Source organism: Oratosquilla oratoria, chromosome 14 (genome assembly GCF_046742065.1).
Source record: "Oratosquilla oratoria isolate Oo_2021 chromosome 14, ASM4674206v1, whole genome shotgun sequence".
Classification (NCBI taxonomy): domain Eukaryota; kingdom Metazoa; phylum Arthropoda; class Malacostraca; order Stomatopoda; family Squillidae; genus Oratosquilla; species Oratosquilla oratoria.
In genome coordinates, this window is record NC_134790.1 from 10508562 (window position 1) to 10528827 (window position 20266).

The 20266-nt window shown below is 38.8% G+C and overlaps 1 protein-coding gene across 8 annotated transcripts in view; it reads left to right on the forward strand.

Annotated features, from left to right (window-relative positions):
• Nucleotides 1-420: 420 nt before the first annotated feature.
• Nucleotides 421-20266, forward strand: part of Rbcn-3A (rabconnectin-3 alpha) — a 146878-nt gene continuing 127032 nt past the window's right edge. For 6 of the 8 annotated variants that reach the window (XM_076197637.1, XM_076197642.1, XM_076197641.1 and 3 more), the window contains exons 1-9: nucleotides 421-540; nucleotides 3643-3750; nucleotides 4455-4652; nucleotides 8253-8409; nucleotides 8932-9111; nucleotides 10264-10408; nucleotides 12948-13133; nucleotides 13445-13614; nucleotides 15033-15173. In XM_076197637.1, the coding sequence (XP_076053752.1) occupies nucleotides 3664-3750; nucleotides 4455-4652; nucleotides 8253-8409; nucleotides 8932-9111; nucleotides 10264-10408; nucleotides 12948-13133; nucleotides 13445-13614; nucleotides 15033-15173 (1264 nt within the window). In that variant the 5' untranslated portion in view covers nucleotides 421-540; nucleotides 3643-3663. The remainder of the gene's footprint in view (nucleotides 541-3642; nucleotides 3751-4454; nucleotides 4653-8252; nucleotides 8410-8931; nucleotides 9112-10263; nucleotides 10409-12947; nucleotides 13134-13444; nucleotides 13615-15032; nucleotides 15174-20266) is intronic. The other 2 variants (XM_076197644.1, XM_076197645.1) reach the window with 1 other exon arrangement.

The window sequence follows — 20266 nt, forward strand, 5'->3', positions numbered from 1 at the left end:
CTACATACATTTACTCCTGTCATATAGTATATACTTCATTATTTACGCATAGTATCTGGAGGGTACGGAAAACATGTGGCACTACTAATTTCTTCAGTCAACAATTCTTTTGTATATCTAGTGACAGACTGAGTTATCTTGATGTATTTCAAGCACTGAGTTCATTTTATAATATGATTGCACAAATGTGAAACATTTTGCTGAAGGTTATACGGAGAAGTTTCATTAATGTATTGTAATTACAATAGATGGCTCTGCTGTGAATAATGTGATCGAAACTCGTTCTAATTTCTTCTTTTGACTTCCGTACCAAATCATATTAAATAAACTAAAACATATTAGCATTTCTATATCATAACATATATAATTATAAATATTGTTATATTTTCTTTGATAATATGGGTATTCTTTCTAAAGGTTGAGAAAACTAGAAATGTACAAATCAAGAGTAAAAGCATTCGGACAATTCAGTTGACAGACGAAAACATCGACCCGTCAAAAGCTTACGTTATTCTTACAGATATGTGATTTTTTCCGAAGGTAAATTTACATTTGTTTTATTTTGTAGGTTCAGGGAGCTACCTTGTATATCCTGCAATAACTGAAATGTAGAATACAGTAAACATTTCACAGGAGATGTTGTAATGTATTATAAAAGTAGTCAGGAGTCGACAGTCAAAAATATTTCATAGTAAAGAACATAGAAATGTCTCTATACTGTTAATTAACGGAGGTCTGCGACGTTATGCTCTACCATTATAGGTTTCTGTATTCACTGGTGGGTCGTGTTTGACCTGCAGGATGCCCTTTAATTATGTGTAAAGCTGTATCGTTCATTTTCGTATGACGTTATCTGAAGTCATGCCCTTATCATCATCAAGACACTCAGTCCTTAGAAGGTTATTTTCAGGAAAATTATTGGACCACTCGCAGAAGATTCATAAATAGATTGCAGTATCTCATCCAGATTGAACATATGTAAATATAGAATAGGAGTCCTTGGACCAATTGGTTGATTGCATATTTTGTATCATCATCATGCATGATCTTAAATTTATGAAGCTCTTCATTGGGTTATGTAGGGTAATGAATATGATGATACTAGAATTGGTTGCAAGTCAGTAGTTACTAAAAGTATTGGGGGTTTAGCAACATTTGATATTACTTTAAATTATTGGACAGAGATAATATATCTGTATATTTCTTGCTCAAGGTAGTGTGAACTGTGGATTGCGTACTGCACTTGCACAAGGTCCTTTTGGTGTTGGGCAGATGTACAATGATTTGTGCAATATGTAGTTGCTAATCTAGCTAAGTATCTTAATATTTTATAGTGAGTCTGTCAATTGATTCATTGCCCCAGGTTTCACACGCAGGAGGCCCACAAGTGCCAGGTAACTGATGACTGCCACGGGATCAGCTCATAAGTCACTGAAGGAATAGATATTGTATTGTTCAGATGTGAATAGGGTGAAGCAGTGTAAGATGAGGAGCTTTTTGTCATTTATATCATCTGTGGCAGTTTGTTTCTGTGACCAGGCCTATTCTGCGTTGGTACTGTCTCAGTACTGGACAGTAATCTGATCACAGCCTTCCAGATGTGGTTCATGCTTCTCTTGGGAGTTATTTTTCTATGGGGATAATGTCTAGAGAGATTTGAACATGTAAGGAGATTGGTGGATGGTTTTGGAGTGCTTGGTCTTTGATCCAAGTATGAATGTGTTTTTGAATGGATGTATTGTGTATACTGGAAATGAAAGATTGTTGTAGATGTCTGAGTTGTATGCTACCGGTGTTGTCTTTTGTTGCTCTCATTTGGTTTGCTTGTATGATGCAATGACCTGGGTGAGTAGGGTTGAGGCTTTTCCATGAGAAGTTGTTCTGTTGTGGTAGTTTTGGTGCATTATATTATTGTTCTTACCAAGACAAACAAGAAACACATCATACATGTATTTAGGTCACCATCCAATACTAAGTACCATTACAGAATAGGCCTGGCTACCGAAACAAACTAAACCTGGATGTAAACATTAAACAGAGGACACTAAACCCCTCATCTGACGCTACCCCACCCTAGCTTTACCTCTACAACAACACAATATTTCTTCCTTGAGTGACTTATGGCCAGACTGGTGACTGTTGCCAGTTACCTTATAGTTATAGTTTGTTTAGAGAGAGTGGGGCTGGTATCTGTGCTTGGTATGCTATTTCATATTTCATGTTATTTTCCTGTTTTGTGGAGTTGTGGGTTTGAAACTTATTTTAGATAAATGTGTTAGTAGGTATATGCCTTTGACTTGACTACTTCCCTTATAAGGGGGAAAAAGCTCTTTGTGTATAGGTAAATATAGTTTGTTGATTATATTTGTCAGGGCTGGGCGCGTTACTGCCAGACAGGTTGCATTACCACTGGACAGGTAGTGCGTTACTGCCAGACAGGTAGTGTGTTACCAAAAAATATGGGGTGTATTTCCATCAGTGCGTATTGTATACATATATGTGTATATACAATGCATATATGCATACATATAGGTTTTTTGGTAATGCATTACCTGTCTGGTGGTAACACGCTACCTGTCCGGCAGTAATGCACTCAGTTCAGATATTTGTATGGTGGTGGTATCTTTCCTAAGGTTGCTCCAATTCCTTCATAGGTGGTAGGCAAGCAAATTAAAAAAAAGAATCATACTTCTCCACATTTGTTATTTTCCCATCAGTTGTATTTCTTTGTTTTTTCCTTTTTTTATATATACTTTTAATTAGCTTTGTGACTACTTTGAATAGTTGCTCTAACATGTCTTTTTCTTGTTCCATGAATTGAAGGAAGAGGTTTGAGGTTGATGAGTGTGAGTTGAGGGATGTGGGAAATGAAAAAAAGTTATTATTTGCTGATAACTCTGCACTTGCGACTTGATAAAAAGTGAAAATCAATTAGAAGGGAGGGATGTAGAGGTACTGACAGTGAGTGAAAAAAAAAAAACAATTGGATGGAGTGAACTTGAGGGGAAGTGTGGGAATGGGGTGGATGCACGTGCAATATCTGTCAAACATTGAAGAGTGCACAATATAGGAGTGAATGGAGGATAATTGTAAATAGAGGAGTGTACGAGGGGGGGGGTTCCATATGGTTGTATATATATGTGTAATGGAACATGTATACCTGCCAAGTCTTAGGTTTCTTGCATAAGTCTTATGTAATTTCTATGATTTTCAAGTCTTACAGCGTAAGTTGAAAATCTTACGTGTTTTCTCCACATGCAGTATGTTTTTTAATGTGTTTGTTTTAAACAATTTGAAATAAATTCCCCTTTTCAAGTAAACACACAACACAGTACAAGCACCACATAATGAAAAACAATACTGTTTACAAGAGCCTTTGTAAACAGTACTTTTTTATTATGTGGTGTTCATACTGTGTCATGTGTTTACACCGTTTTCATTCTGCATTTGTTTTGAAACAAATATTGAATGACAAAAGATAAGGTTTTCTTATGGTTTATTTACTGTTTTTACACAAACTTATGGTCTCTAACGCAAAATCTTATGCCAAGACACAACAGTAGCTTGACAGGTATGAACATGTACCATGAGGTGACCAAATCATTGCAGTTTACCCATACATTTCATTCATTTGTCTTGCAGGTGTAAAAGATAGTGTGCAGGATGAAATGCCATCAAATCCTGACCGGTGCCTGCAATGTGGGTGACCGTTGCTTTGCTGTGGGAAGTGTCGAGGGAATCCCATTCACAGTAAGAATTTATACATTAATTAAATGTAACATTCAAGTAGGACATAATTTTTCTTCTATTTTTTCCAGTTTTACTTTATCTGGTAATTGAATAGGTGCTTTGATATTTTTGTTCCTACAGGACAGGTTTACAGATCTCTGCTGTTGTCAGGACCAATGATGAGTACCTGTAAGTGGTTGTCCTGCAAGACAGGCATTAGAGAGAATCACCTCCTTGCCACCCATTTCAAAAACTCATGAGCACCATCACCTCCATCTGGAGGTACAGCTCCAGAGATTTGGTACTCCATCTGTGGACTGATCTCAAGATATCTTAATGTCAACTTTGTATTTCCTCCACCTGTTCGTGTGAGAACTACTGACTACTAGCACATACTCCCCATCTCTTATAAGTCATTGACATAGAAACAGTCTCACACTAGTAAAACATAGTCCAACATTTCTTCCTGGAGAGATTTAAGGGAGAGCAAGAGGATCATTGCTAGCTAATGTGGGGATGTGGATTTCCAATCAGCAAAACCCAAGGCAGTTTATATTATTGCTGTTTCACTCTTAAATTGACCATTATTGATAGCATAATTTGTGCATTTCTATCTTGTATTTAATGTAATTATGTTTTAATTGTTATATTTTGCATCAGTATAGAATTTAACAGTGGCCAGTCCTCATTAATTTCTTTATGATTAATACTTAACTTCCTTGCAGGCATATGCTGCTGGTTGCAACATTGTGATCCTTGCAAACACCTTTGAAAGGGTGCAAGTTATTCCGGGAGTTTGCCATGATAATGTACAAATCTCCTGTGTGGATTGCTCAACAGACACGGGGAAGATTGCTGCTGCTTATGGAAAGCTTGTATGCATATTTGAGCCAACACCACTGGTTAACCAGAACAGTGGACATGTGAGTTACTTGTTCCATTTCTTTGTTTTAAGATTAGATTTAGAAGTTATGCAGTATTATGTGTATGTGTATTCCATCCAGGCCATGCAATTTCCTAACATCAAGGTTTGTTAAATGTTCCATTATTTCTTTTTGTGTTATTATTATTTCGCTCATGGAGGGAGATCACACTTCACTCCCTTTATCCCAATACTTTGCCTTTTCTCTAGTGAAAACTGAATTGAAGTGATTATTCATGACTTCAGCCATTTTCTAGTTCTGTGTATTCTATATTTCCTTAATGTAGTTTCACCATTTCCTGTGTATTTTTAAGTTTAACCATTCACATATCTATAGAATAGTTTGGGCTGCTCCTTGCATTTTTCTATAAAGTCTTTTTCATAGTTCCTTTTTTCCTCTCTTCACACTTTTACATACTAATTTCTAAATTTTATATATATTTGCCATTTTCCATTTTTTTTTTTTTTTTATCTTTTCTCCATCTTTTCCAAGCTCTGTCTCTTCTATCTTTTGCCTCACTGCATCTTCTGTTGAACCAGCATTTAATGTACACTCTTGTTTCTGTCTTGGTATGTGCCTATTCACTCCTTCATTATAATTATCCATCAAGATATCCCATTTCTCTTCCACTTTTGTCTCTTCCATGTAGAATTTTTCCCAATTTGCATTCTGAAAGAATTTCTTTAATTTTCCAAAGTCCATTTTGTTGTACATCAATCTTCCTTTCCTATGCTTTTCATTTCTCTCCATATATATTTCTTCCTTTAGTTCAGTCTCTATAAGTATATGGTCACTCCTTCCAAGTGGTGTCTTGTATTCAATTTTGTCCACAATTTCAGGTTCCGTTGTAAATATTAAATCCAGTCTCAGCAATTCCTCATTCTGTATCTGGTGTTTTCACTGACCCACTGTGTCATTGTATATTCCATGGTCATGTCCAGTGATACATTATCCCACATGACTTCTCCACCATTCAGTCATGTCCTCCCAACAAATTTCTCTGCAGTTAAAGTCCCCTGTAATTACCAGGTTACCTCTTCCCATTAATATCTCATTTAATGAATGCCTTGTATCTTCTATCCATATATATTTCTTCCTTTAGTTCAGTCTCTATAAGTATATGGTCAGTCCTTCCAAGTGCTGTCATGTATTCAATTTTGTCCACAATTTCAGGTTCCGTTGTAAATATTAAACCCAGTCTCAACGATTCCTCATTCTGTATCTGGTGTTTTCACTGACCCACTGTGTCATTGTATATTCCACCCATTTCAAAAACTTGTGAGCACCACCACCTCCATCTCCACCATTCAGTCATGTCCTCCCAACAAATTTCTCTGCAGTTAAAGTCCCCTGTAATTACCAGGTTACCTCCGCCCATTAATATCTCATTTAATGAATGCCTTGTATCTTCTAGCATTTTCATATGCTCATTCTCTTTCCAAGTGCTCATTTTTGGGAGCACATAAATCACCACAAACTTTCTACTTTTCATGTCCTTGTCTTTGACTTTTATCATGATCAGTTCTACATTGCTTTTGCCCTCCGTAATTTTTGTCACATTCAAGTTTTTCTGGGCCAAGAACATGATTCCACCTCCCTGCTCATGTTTCTGTTTTTAATCCAGTAATTGTATAGCCCTTGTCCAACATTGATGGGTGGTATTGAACCCCTTGATTTCCTCTCCACAATTCCCATTATGTCTAGTTTTTCTTCTAACAGGTAATTATTTAGTTCTTTCAGTCCTGAAATTAATCCGTCAATGTTAGTATAGTCCACTTTTTTTTTTTTTTTTTTTCCTCCATCTTTTTTCTGTTTTTACTTTGCCCATTCTTATGTACCATTTTCTCAGTCTCATGTAGATTACCATCCAATAGAATTCCATGCTTTCGGTCTTTGTTCTCTTCACTTTTTTTTTTTTTTTTTTAGCTTCATCTTTTAGTGTTCTCTTTTTCTAATTCCTCAACACTCATTTCTCTTTTTATCCATATCTTATTGTAATGTTCACTCCTTGCTAATTTACTTTTTCTAATATGTCTTCTACCATTTGTGATCTTAGTTTTATCATTAGGGGTCGATTTTTTTTCCTTAGAATAATGTCCTATCCTATACACATCATCTATGTCTTTCTCTACTTCCCAGTCCCCATCCTTAATTTCTTTTAAGATTACAATTGCTGTTTCTTTTTCTCTCATGTACCTTGCCAGACCATGTTTTTCTCATCGGCCATATACCACAATACATTTTTTTCTACACACTGCATCTCTTACCCAATTTGCCTTTTCTTTAATAAGTTGAATGATTGTATCTTTTGTATTTTCCTGAATTTGTTGGACTATTTCTTTAAAGGCAATTTCTTCATTTTCTCTGTGTTCCTTCCATTCATTTCTTGTATTTTGTTATTCATCTCTTTTTTATAGGTTTTCACAATTGGTAGTATCATTAATTTTCCTCTTTTCATTTTCACAAGTGTGTGTGTGTGTGTGTGTGCATATTTACCTAGTTGTATTATACAGAAAGGGAGCTATGCTCATGGTGACCTGTGTGTGTATGGCTAAAAGGAGACAGTGATGGGACTAAGTATCCTGCTCTCTGTAACCCTATTTCTATGAGAAGTCAAGGCATAAGTGGGCCTGGGAGATTTCCAACCAGTATCCAAAGGTTTATGTCTTTTAATGTGCATAGGTGTGGTACAGACAAAAGTAAAAGAGAAGAGGTAGGCAGTGTGTTTGTAAGAAGTAAGGTGGATTGGCAAGGTGGCATTAAGTGAAACTAAGCTGAAAGAGAGGGGTGAGTTTGAGTGTTGGAATGTAGTGGGGAGGGTGTCAGGAGTTAAGAGAGGACAAGTGAGGGAAGAGGTGGCTTTGCTAGTAAGTGAGGAGAAAGGAAAGCATGTGGTAGAGTGAAAGAAAGTATCTTCAAGGTTGATCTGGATGAAGGTGAAACTGGGATAAGAGATGTTCGTTGTAAGTGCATATGGACCTGATAGTGAGAGAAATGTAGAGCAAAACAATTATACCATGAAAATGAAGACATCATACGATGTAAATTTGTATAGCATGCCAGGCAAAATTATATTTATTTATTTATTCACTCATTCAACTTCAACACTACCTCCTCGCCATTCCTGACATCCTACCCTCCATGCTCCCAAACTTTAACATACCTTTCCTTTTTTGTTTAGTTTCACTCAGTACTAACACTTTCATATTCCTTCTTACAAACATGCCACCAATCCCTTCCTTATTACTCTAATCCATATCTGTACCACATCCATGTCCATTTAATGGCTCAGTCTCCAGATTTCTGGATAGAATCAATTGATCAATTCTTTCCCCCAGGTCTCTTTTGCAGGATATCTGTTGTTCCCATGTAACCAGCAACAGCTATCATGCAGGCCCATAGGTCATTCAGGAAATAAATATTGTGTTGTTGTCTAGGGACTGTAGTGTGGGGCATTGTAGGATGAGGTGTTTGGTATTTTCTGTGTGGTGATTGCCTTTCCCATCACAAACCCACAAATAGGGAGAGTCATAGCCATTCCCCTACAATTTTATTTTGACTAGTTGATTGAAATTACATTTGTAATGGTTTTCCCCACAGAGGCTTGACTATTGTTGGATTCAGACTGGCATGATTGAAGCACAATGTTACATCAACACCTTATCCTGGAACTTGGAAGGCACAAGGCTCTTGACAGCTGGCGATGCACTGCAGCTCTGGGCTTCCCCTGCTCTCAAGATGGGTGGGGATGATCCTGGTAGGAAAGAATTAATAAACTTTTGATATATATATCTATTTATTTTGTTTGATTTTTAATTTTCTATTTTTGTATGTATTCATTTATTTATTTTAACTTTTCCCAGTAGTATGTGGTACATGCAGACTCTTCTTATTTTACTTGAACACATTTGATACAAGGCCCAACAGTGCAAGGGGTGAGGGGATTGGAACAAAATGAGGAACTGGGAATATCTATTGGTCTGGGATGGAAGGGTGTTACAAGTTGAAGAAGAATGTGTAGACTGAGTTGATGATAATTTCATTAAAGGAGATGAACTAGTAATGTTGATAGAGAAGAAATGTGGTTTAAGTAGAAAGGAGTGGAAAGGGTGAATGTGATAGAAATGAAATGGGTGAGGGTATTCCTTCCTGTGTGCCTAGCCATTATTCTTTGCAGGTAGCAGCTTGTAGGTTAAAAAAGAAAATATTATTTTGGGATTGTATAGCATATATCATGTTTTGAATGTTTATCTTTCTTTTGTTTCTTCCTGAATCAAAGGTCCAGTCCACTTTGATCTTGGAGATGAGAAGGAGGAAGATGAATTGAGTTGGTCATGCATTTGGACCTGCGTGACAGCCACTCCAACAGTCTTCCTCTCTTTTTCCCCGGATGGTACACTCTTTGCAACAGCTTCGTCATGTGACCGTCTTGTCAAGATTTGGTATGACAATAAGCATGGTAGGTGAAGTATAGTTGGATTTTTTTTCTTATACTCTTCAGTTACTTGTCGATTTAGTACTGTACATAGATTCAACTTGCATGTTTAAAAGCAAATACTACTCACTTTCCACCTTGCTGAAGGTGCGTTCCAATTTTCATTTGCACTGTTTGGGAAATTAGACTGCTTAACATTTTTCTTCCCTTCATTTTTTCAAAGTTTAGCAGTCATTGTGTACTGGACTTAGCCATCTTTATGTATAAATTTCCTTCTTGTACATTTGTACATGATCATATCCTCTTTTCCATAATTTAAAACAAATAATCTAGGGGTTTCCAACCTCTTAGTGTGATGTGTCACCTATTTCTAGGGCCTATTAACCATTGGTTTATTAGAGATTTGATTTTCTGTCCCTTCTTGTATGAACTCTAGACCACTACTGTACATCCAAGTAGCAGCACAAGAGTCTCCACAAGGATAAAAGCTCCTTCTGACCTCCAGTTTCACCTTCCTTTCTTTCCCCATGTTTCTCCTCTTGTTGGAGGGGGTTTTGGTGGAAAACGCGGATAGGTTTTTCCGGTTTATTGGGGTGAGCCTGATCTGCCACAATCTTCGTCTGGCAGCTCCGAAGTCAACTTTCGAGGTGCCAGATTTTCCTAGCTAAACTTAATCTAATTAAGAAATGGGCGTGCCCATAAGAAGGCAGCCAATTGAAATAAAAAAGGGGCGTGCCCCCCGAGAAGGGCAGCCAATAGAATGTCTTGAGGTGCCAGAGGGGAGCCAGAGCCGTAGGTGTGAACTCTGACCCTGGATTGAGCGAGTTCCCATGTTTGTTTGGTAATCTTGAAAGATCTATGGAGAAGGAGGTCACAAGGTGACCTCTGATGCGCAGCTGGGTCCACGCGGTGAATGGGTCGTTCTTCGATGGGCCTCATAGGGCTTCTCTTGGGTAAGGAGGCCCGTTGTTCCTTGAAAGAAATCGTCCGTGGGCGGAAGGACTCTTACACACTCTTTTTTTTTTTTTTTTTTTTTTTTTTTTTTTTGTCATACCAGGAAAGACGCATAACTTTTTTTTTTTTTTATACTAGGAAAGACGCATGAGTTGTTTAGTGTTTCTTTGTAATGAATGTTTTTCATGGTTATTCATTTCTCTCTTCATTTTCCTTTCACAGTGGTTCATCCGGTCCGACCCCATGAAGGCACAAGTCTTGCAAGTGATTTGACACGGACAGCAATAAGTTTTGGCTATATCTACCTACCACATCCAGGGGCAGTAACAGGGTTTTCCTGGAGGACAACCAGTAAATACATGCCCAAGTGAGTCACCTTTGATTTACAAAGTACATATATGAACGATATGAGGAGAGACTAAAAACACTGGGTTTACCAACTTTGAATGATTGAAGAGAAAGAAATTACATGGTTACAGTGTTTAGGAATGATTTTTATGCCTTTGTTTTTTGGCTACCTCCCTTGTAAGGGGGAAAAAGCCCTTGGTATATGTATATATATATATGTACAGTGTTTAGGTTGCTAAAGGGAATGTACTACTTTAACAGCATTTGATTAAGGATAGGAGGGCTTAAGAGGTCATGAGAACAAATTAAGAAAGACTAGTTTAAAGGATGTAAAGGAATGCAGTTTCCCATATAGGTGTATAGATACTTGAAATACCATAGAAGAGGATATAGCCTAAGCTGGAACAATACATGAATTCTAATCTAAATGTTATAATTGGAAATCAGGGATATAGATTAAGTTTGAATCATAAACGAACTTGAGACTGGATATGATAAATTGGAGAGACGGATACAGAACCCAGCATGCATTGCTCCTTTCCTGTATAGTACAAATCAGTACATACAGCCATGAAAAAAAATACAATGAAATTGACCACATGCGACCCCAAATACCTAAAGTTATCCACTTCCTCCAGCCTCTCTACTTTAAGACTTACTTCCAACTTTCTACCATCCTCTACCCTTGTACATGTCATCACCTTTCTTTTACCCACATTTACTTTCTCCTATCGCATACCTTTCCAAACTCAATCACTAATTCCCTTAACCCCTTCGATACGATGACGCCTACGTAGGCGTCATGAGGAGCAAGTGGGTACGAAGGATGCCGATGTCGGCGTCTTGATTATATATACAGATGCTCCTCAACTTACATTTTAGTTACGTTCCGAACGGCTGAACGTAAGTTGAAAATGAACGTAAGTTGTTACTGTACCATACATCCGCAAATTCTATTACCGTATCTTATAAAACACCCCTAAATCATTAATTATACACATAACATTGTAAAATGATAACATTAATTTCAAATAAATTCAATTCAAGCAACATAAATTGATATGGTGGAGGAGGATGATGAGGCAAGGCACGTTCAGTCTGTCGTTTGTACCATGTAAATAATGGACGCAGCGTCATGCATAAGTATCGTTTGAACTACGGAGAGCGCGCTAAACTAAAAAATTCACAATTTTTTTTTTTTTTTTTTTTTTTACAATTTTTTATTTTTTACAGGCAGTTCAAATGTAAAATCGAAAAAACGTAAAATGAATGAACGTAAGTAGAGGAGCATCTGTATTGTAGTTGTACCTGCGTGACCCCCATACTCTGTAAACTGGCTTCATCATATTTTCTATGGTTATCAAAATTCACAGGTGAAAGAGAACAAGCAATACAGTGGTAACTTTATTTATTATAATGCGAGTATTATGACACAACATTGCATGTCTGGCGGCTAATGCTGCCCGCAAGATTTTGGCCCATATTGAAGGGGTTAATCCCTCCTCTGATCCGGCCAAAAGCACAGTGTTGTCAGCAAACAACTGGCTCACCTCCCACTTTTCTCAATTTTTTTTAACCATCTCCAGTCCCCTGCCCATTACCCTTGCCTTTACCTTCTGCACCACCATGTACATACTGAACAGCCTTGGTGACATGACACATCTCTGACACAGTCCCACCTTAACCTCAAACCACTTGCTCTCTCTATTTCCCATTTTAACAGCCCTACTACTCTCATAAAACCTGACTGCCTGTAACAGTTTTTCCCCACTCCCATGTATTAGCAAAACTCCCACAGTGCCTTCCTTTCTACCCAATCATAAGCCTTTTCCAAATCTATAAAGGCCCAAAAAACATCCTTACCTTTTCCTAAAGCTTTCTCACATATCTGTCTTACCACAAAAATCTGATCCACACAACACCTGCCTTTCCTAAACCCACACTTTTCCTCACCAATTACTCCCTCAGTTCCTCCGCTAATCCTCTCAATTAAAACCCATAAGCTTTCCCAATTACACTCAACAGACTGATCCTTCTGACACTACTACACTTATTTGTCCCCTTTTCCCCTGTAAAGCTGAACTATACAGGCACTCCTCCAGCCCTGTGGCACTCTACCCTCCTTTAGACACATATTAAACAACCTCACTAGCCAGTCCATTATTAATTCACCTCCCTTTTTCAGACACTCCTTATGGCATCCATATAAACATATATGGGGTCTCATTTTTTATACTCATATGACCATCAGCCCACAAATCACAAGGCTTCTTCCCCCATGTAAGGGAGGTAGCCAGTCAAGGGATGCACCCACCATCCACCCATACCACACCCATCCAACACATGTTTCCCTTTTAAAGATCTCTTAGCTACTTGTGGATGAAGGACCATCCCTACTGGGCTGGAAGCGGTGCAGCAAGACAATATCTCCACAGCGGGACCCAACTGACAAAGCTGGTTTACCCCCACTGCTTCATTTACATTTTATGTAGATTTTATGTTATTTTATGTTAGTATTATCCCATACATTCTTAGAAAGGACTTTTCTGAATTTTCAGGGGAAGTGTTAGTAATATGCTAGTTACATCATGTCGGGACAACATTTGCCGTGTATGGGTAGAAACAGTGCTTCCAGATGATGGCTTAGTGTCACTCAATCACCTGGACCCAGTGGCTGCACAGAATCCCCGGTTCAGAACACATCGGCACAAACACCGCTTTATGCAGAGACTCAAACATATCAAGTAAGAATGGACTTTTCTCTATCTGTATGTCTTATTAATGCAACAAAAGAACATTTCTTGATTGTAATTCCTGAGTCTATTGAATGTGGTCAGTAAGGTGTATGAGGATATGTTAATTGACAGGATTAGGAGGGAAAGAGAGGGAGTGATTAAGGACGACCAGTATGAATTGTTGGCCCTTCCCAGATGAATTATATGATAAAGGGACTTTTTATTTTTTCCCAACATTTAATTTTCACTGGTAGTTGCTGATTAATTTTGCAGTGTATTCTTTTTCCTGAAGGTTTAAATGAATCAAAATTGTATTACAGAGCCTGTTTCCACATCCGACGTCAAGTGAAAGGTGGAGGTGGGCTTTATGTTGGTGGAGGTGGAATGTCCTCCTGTTTAGGAGGAATAGAACCTCTGCCTACTCTCCCATCCTCGTACTCAGTCCACGACTTCCACCAGTACGGTGTTCATGCCAGTGGAATGACTCCTGGTAAGTGGAGCGTTTAGGTTTTCAGTCAGCTTCTTCTGACCACCACAAGGGGTCAGCATGAAGCCAAGGTATATATTTCATATCAATGTTTGCATGTTTCATGGAAGAATCACTGTAATAAGTCAAAAGGTATAGCTAGATTGTATAGTTTTATGTTTGAATGGAAGAGAGGATATTTTTGCTGATAGGTCAGACTTACAGTTTTAAACTTAAGTATTGTAAATATTAAGTTTAGAGTCCTATCATATTGCTGTAAAGATGATAGAATTCCAATCACAATGATTTTGTTTTGTCTATAGAACCTGTATTCAGGGAATAAGAGTATCCCTGCAACCACCCAACCCTGTGCCCTTGCATTATAAGCCCCTTGTTCCTTTCCAAGGTATCATAGATGAGCATAATAAAAGAATATCCAGTAAGTAGATTCTAGACTTTAACTATAGGACTCAAGTAGGTAAATCTTAAAGTTTCAGTAGTGGTGCTTGCTGGTTGATATTTCCAATTGATGGCCTTCAAATTGTTTACAAAAGTACCATCTGCAGTTGACTTGTTTGACTTGGCAATATGAATCTTGTAGGAAGTGCACCGAGATAACATGTTTGTTTAATCTGTCATGGTTGGTTCAGAGCACTGCACCATCACTGTTTGTTAAGAGTTCTGCACAGTATCTGCAATTTTGTAAGAGCACATCGCAGCACAGCACAGCACAGTACAGGTAAACCTTGTCATATGATCTGGTTGCTTTCAAGGAAAACTGATCTTTCAGCATTCATATAGCAAATATGGCATTAGCAGAGATGGGTTCTTTTTGTCTTCACTTAGGACCATACACCAGAGTGGACATTGCTTCACTCACACTCTGTCACTGGTCCCCACGATCCATCAGATCAAGCTCCCATGCAACCACCCTTCCCACTCAAACAACTCTCAACAGATGATCAACTTCATCTCCTCTATTGTTGGTTGTCTTTTGTGGAGACAACCCTGTGAGTGAGATCAACATCAAGATAACCTGCCACATGCTCATATAACCAGAGTTGACATTTACAAATAATGCTGGAAACAGACCTAGACTGATTTTCACCATACAGTTTCTGGTTTGATACAGTCATCCCAGTGAAATCCCATGATTCTCCAAAGGCATTTGGTACCAAAGACATTAAGATAAGCTACCTCTTCAAGTCAGCACTTTCTGTCCATATCTCACAACCACACAGCAAGACAGGGAACACAAGCGACTGGAAAATTTTGATCTTAGTTCTCCTGCATATATATATTGACAGTACCATATGACAGGGTTTGCTTGTAGCCAAAAATGAATGCTTTTATTAGGTATTTATAAAGTAAAACTTCATTTTATACATGTATGTTGGTATGCAGATTTTTTATGGTTTGTGTTTATTTGAATACATATAAAGGGAGTGATTCAGTTGAGTTTGATGGAGTAGAGGACAACAGCAGCACCTTCAGACGATCTGCACAGGAATTGAGAAACAGGGGAAGAAGTAGATATAGAATAAACAATATACTAAAGTATGTGACTGGAGTATCAACTATAGGTATTAACTACTACGCCTTTATTTTTGTGTGCTTTTGTGGTGTTACTCTTGTAGGAGTACTAAGGCCCCAGTCTGTCAGCTGGAGGAGTGTTATACCTCATATAACTTTGATATTCATGATGATTTTGCCTTTTTTTTGTGTGTGTGTGCATGCATTTACCAAGTTGTATTCACCTAATTGTAATACACAGGAGAAGAGCAGTGCTCACGGTATCCAGTCTCTTTTTCTCCAAATATACTTGCCTGTTTTGGAATTTGGAACTGGCTGTATCAGCTTGAAAACTGTTAGAGGAGTTGATGGTTTTTGACTTCAGTTGAGATCAGTGGTCTTCTTTAGTTTAGTTCCATGACCTCATGTTACCTTTCTATTGTAAACCAAGAGATTTCTCAGTTTTATATACTCAATTTAAGGACATCAGTCAGCTTCATACACTTTTTTATTTTTTCATTTTGGACATATCAGGGTTTCGATGAGCTTTTTCATCATCCCTTCCTTCATATAATGGAATGCCACTTTAATCTTCTGCAGTAGTCCATATGTCTCTCCCACAATCCTCCTGATATGTCTGTCAGGTGACAGGTTGTATTTACCTAATTGTATTTTGTGGGAAGGGGAGCTACACTCGTGGTGTCCCACCTTTGTATCTCGCAGTGTCTAGTTTGTTCTTAAACTCATGAATGGTTTTTGCGCACACTATTTCATTGTCCAGTTTGTTCCATGTGTCCACCACTCTATGTGGAAAACTGTTTTTCTTCAGATTTCTTCTGTAGCTGTGTTTTTTTTTATTTTCTTTCCATGTCCTCTTGTGCTTCTCCTGTCCTAGTTGAACAAGTCCTCTCTATCAAGTATTTCTGTGCCTTTCATGATTCTGTAGATGGTCAGTAGGTCACCTCTCTCTCTTCTTTGCTCCAGAGTCAGTAACTCCAGTTTAGCCAATCTCTCCTCATATGACAAGTTTGCAAGTGCAGGTGCCATTTTTGTTGGTGCTCTCTGGATTCTTTCTATTTTCTTTATATTCTTTTTTGGTACTGGGTGATCACAATGTTGCCTCATATTCTAGTCTAGGCCTTATCAGTGTGACCTTATCAGCTCATGCCACAGCGTCCCTACTCACACTATGGCATGAGCTGATGCATTATCCCTCTTCTCTCACACATGCACATTCCACAGAGCTGCTGTCAAATACATATCTAAAATGACTAAGTAAAAAAAGCCATCATCTAAATAATAACGAGCTAGATATATTATGTAGTCATGTGTTCTGGAAATCATGTAGTCATGTGGCAGGAAAAGGTGGAGTGAAGGTGGAGGTAGAATGTAGATTGAGAGAAGTGAGTAAATGCCTTGGTGGATTGAAGAGTGTAATGAGGAATAGACATTTGGGGATGGATGCTAAGAGGAGACTGTATGAAGGAGTGATTGTGCCAACAGCACTGTATGGGGCAGAAACATGGAACATAAGAGAGGAAGAGAGAAGGAGTTTGAATGTGTTTGAGATGAGGTGTCTGAGAAGTATGATGGGGGTTACTAGGCTAGATAGAGTGAGAAATGAGGAGCTGAGGAGAAGAACGGGGGTGGAAAGGGAGTTGGGAGATAGGGTTGATGAAAGAGTATTAGGATGGTTTGGACACATGGAAAGAATGAGTGAAGAAAGACTAGTAAAAGAGGTATGGAAGGCAGATGTGGAGGAAGTGAACATGAGGGGACGTCCTAGGATGAGGTGGATGGATGGGGTGAAGGGGGCTTTGGGGAAGAGAGGAATGTCTGTTGAGGAAGGACAGGAGGGGACAGAAGACAGGGGTGAATGGAGAATGGTTGTATATGCATGAGGTGGAATGGGGGGTGAGGTAGTATGTGTGAGCAAAATTTGACACAGCCCGAAGGGATTTCTCCCCATCTTCTCCTTTCATGCATGGGGGGACGGAGAGTGGGGGTCGCCGATTTAATGAAGCGGCCTTGCTGTGGATGTGCTGTGTCTTGTGACACTGCTTCTGACCCAGGGCAGTGGACAAGGTGCAGGGATAACCCGTCATCCAGGAGGTGCTAAGATAAGAGGGAGGGTGGAGTGTATTCAGGGATGGACTGGGTGGGAATGATTTTATGCCTTTTCCTTTTTGGCTACATCCCTTGTTTGGGAGAAAAAGCCTTGGTATATGTATGTATGTAGAAAGAATCCAGAGAGCAGCCACAAAAATGGCCCCTGCACTTGCAAACTTGTCATATGAGGAGAGACTGGCTAAACTGGAGTTACCAACTCTGGAGCAAAGAAGAGAGAGAGCAACCTACTGACCATCTACAGAATCATGAAGGGCACAGAAGTACTCAATAGAGAGGACTTGTTAAACTGGGACAAGAGAATCACAAGAGGACATGGAAAGAAAATAAAAAAACATAGTTATAGAAGAGATCTGATGAAAAACAGTTTTCCACATAGAGTGGTGGACACTTGGAACAAACTGGATGAAAAAATGGTGTGTGCAAAAACCACTCGTGAATTTAAGAACAAACTAGACACTGCGAGATACAAAGGTGGGACACCACAAGCATAGCTCCCCTTCCCATAAAATACAAGGTAAATACAACTAAGTAAATTTGAGAAATATGGTAGGTGTTTCAAGAATGGATAGTGAGAAATGTGAAGATAAAATTGAGAATAAGCATGGGAAGAAAGCTGCTGGATAAGGTAGACCAGTGTTGAAGTGGTTTTGTCACATAGAAACAGTGAATGAAGAATGACAAGCAGAGATTGTATGGAAAACAGAAGCAGGTGGCATAAGGTTGAGAGGAAAACTGAGAATGAGGAGGATGGACTGGGTGAAAGGAGCTTTGGGTGCATTGGTATGCAGTTTGAGCAGTGAAGAAAGAATGCAAAATATAGAAATAATACATACATACATATACCAAAGGCTTTTTCCTCCTTACACGGGGGGTAGCCAAAAAGAAAAAGGCATAGAAATCACTCCCACCCATTTCGTTTCCCATATATTCCACTCCCCTCCTCCCTCCCTCCTATCTTGGCACCTCCTGGATGACATATCATCCCTGCATCCTGTCCACTGTCCTGGGTCAGAAGCAGTGTTGCAAGACACAGCACATCCACAGCAAAGCCACTTCATAAATTCGGCGACCCCCCCTCTCCATCCCCTCATGCGGGAAAGGAGAAGACGGGGAGAAATCCCTTCGGGCTGCGTCAAATTTTTTCTCATACATACTTCCTCAACCCCCATCCCCCACCCACTCCCCCTCATGCATCACAGCCTCATCTATACACAACCCTTCTCCATTCACCCCTATCTTCTGTCCTCTCCCGTCCTTCCTCTACAGACATTCCTCTCTTTTGTAAAGCACCTTTCACCCCATCCATCCATCTCATCCTAGGACGCCCCCTCATATTCACTCATTCCACTTCCGCCTTCCACACTTCTTTTACTAATCTTTCTTCACTCATTCTTTCCATGTGTACAAACCACCCTCATACTCTTTCATCAACCCTATCTCCCAGCTCCCTTTCCACCCCTGTTCTCCTCCTCACCTCTTCATTTCTCACTCTATCTAGCCTAGTAACCCCTATCATACTTCTCAAACATTTCATCTCAAACACATTCAAACTCCTTCTCTCTTCCTCTCTCATGTTCCATGTTCCTGCCCCATACATTGCTGTTGGCACAATCACTACTTCATATAACCTCCTCTTAGCATCCATTCCCAGATGTCTATTTCTCATTACACTTTTTAATCCACCAAGGCATTTACTCACTCCTCTCAATCTACATTCTACCTCCACCCCCACTCCTCCCTTTCCTATCATATTCGCACCCAAGTATCTGAAACTATCCACTTCCTCCAGTTTCTCACCCTTAATGCTCACTTCCAGCCTACTGTCACTCTCTCCCCTTGTACATCTCATCACCTTACTTTTGCCCACAATAATAATAATAATAATAATGATAATAGTAAAATGATAATGGAGAAAGATTGTGAATGAATATAGGGGTGATGTTACCCTAAGCTATGTTCTTTTCATCTGTTTTATAATTGAGAAGATCAGGAGGGTTTCACCATATAATAAAGTGATTGGGGGTAAACCAGCTCCAGCTGTCAGGCCCTACTTAAGGAGACCTGTGCCTTGGTGCTTTATACCCAAGCAGTGTTGTATGGGACAGGGCAACCCATCATTCCTGAAGTGAGATGGGAGGGGTGATTAAATGGGTTTTATAGTGTTTTTTATATGGTTGTGAGCTTTAACTCAGCCACCTCCCTCATCAGGGAGAAAGGGGCTGTGGTGCATGTATGTATTGCATGTATATGATGTGAGGGACTTTGATACATCCGCCCAGTTCATCTCAAATCTTGACTAATTAATTCTCCCTGATCTTGTGCTAGTTTTTTACTAGTCACTGTTACCTGTCAGTTTGTCTGTTCCCTCAGATCTCTTTGGCAGGGAACTCATGGTCCCAAAGTGTGTGGCAACAGAATCACAGTTGATCCATTCCTTTCACAAAGAAGAAATTATGTACTGCTGTCTGTATTGTGAATATAAGGCAGTGTTGATTGAGCATTGTGTTGTTGTTTTTTTATTGTTTTTTTTTTTAGTGTGCACATTGGGGGATGTGATAATTAAAGTCATTCCAATTCTATGTTGGTATTGTATTGCTTCAGTATTGAAGGTAGGAGGTGCCATAAGGAGTTTGGAGAAATATAATAATGTCAGTGGAAGCTGCAAAAGAACTGTATGAAGTAGTAGTTGTGCCAGCTTGTTTGGGAATAAAGTCTGGGTGATGAAATTATAGAGTCTCAGTCTAGAATATAATACCATGTTGAAAAAGCTTTATGTGGCATTCAGAATTTCTTAAAGAATATCAAAGAGTTGTGTAGTTTCATCAGATAAAAACTGGAGAGTGTAGATATTTCATCAAAATGTGCAAAGATAGAGAAAAGGACAAGTTGAGTCAAATGTAAAGAAGTTAGAATAACTGCTTGATATTAGATCTGGTATTTCATCATCCATAAACTGTTATGGAATTAAAAAAAGGTGTTCAGAGATCGAAGTTGTGATTTATTTTATTTATTTATTTTATTCTTTATTTATTTA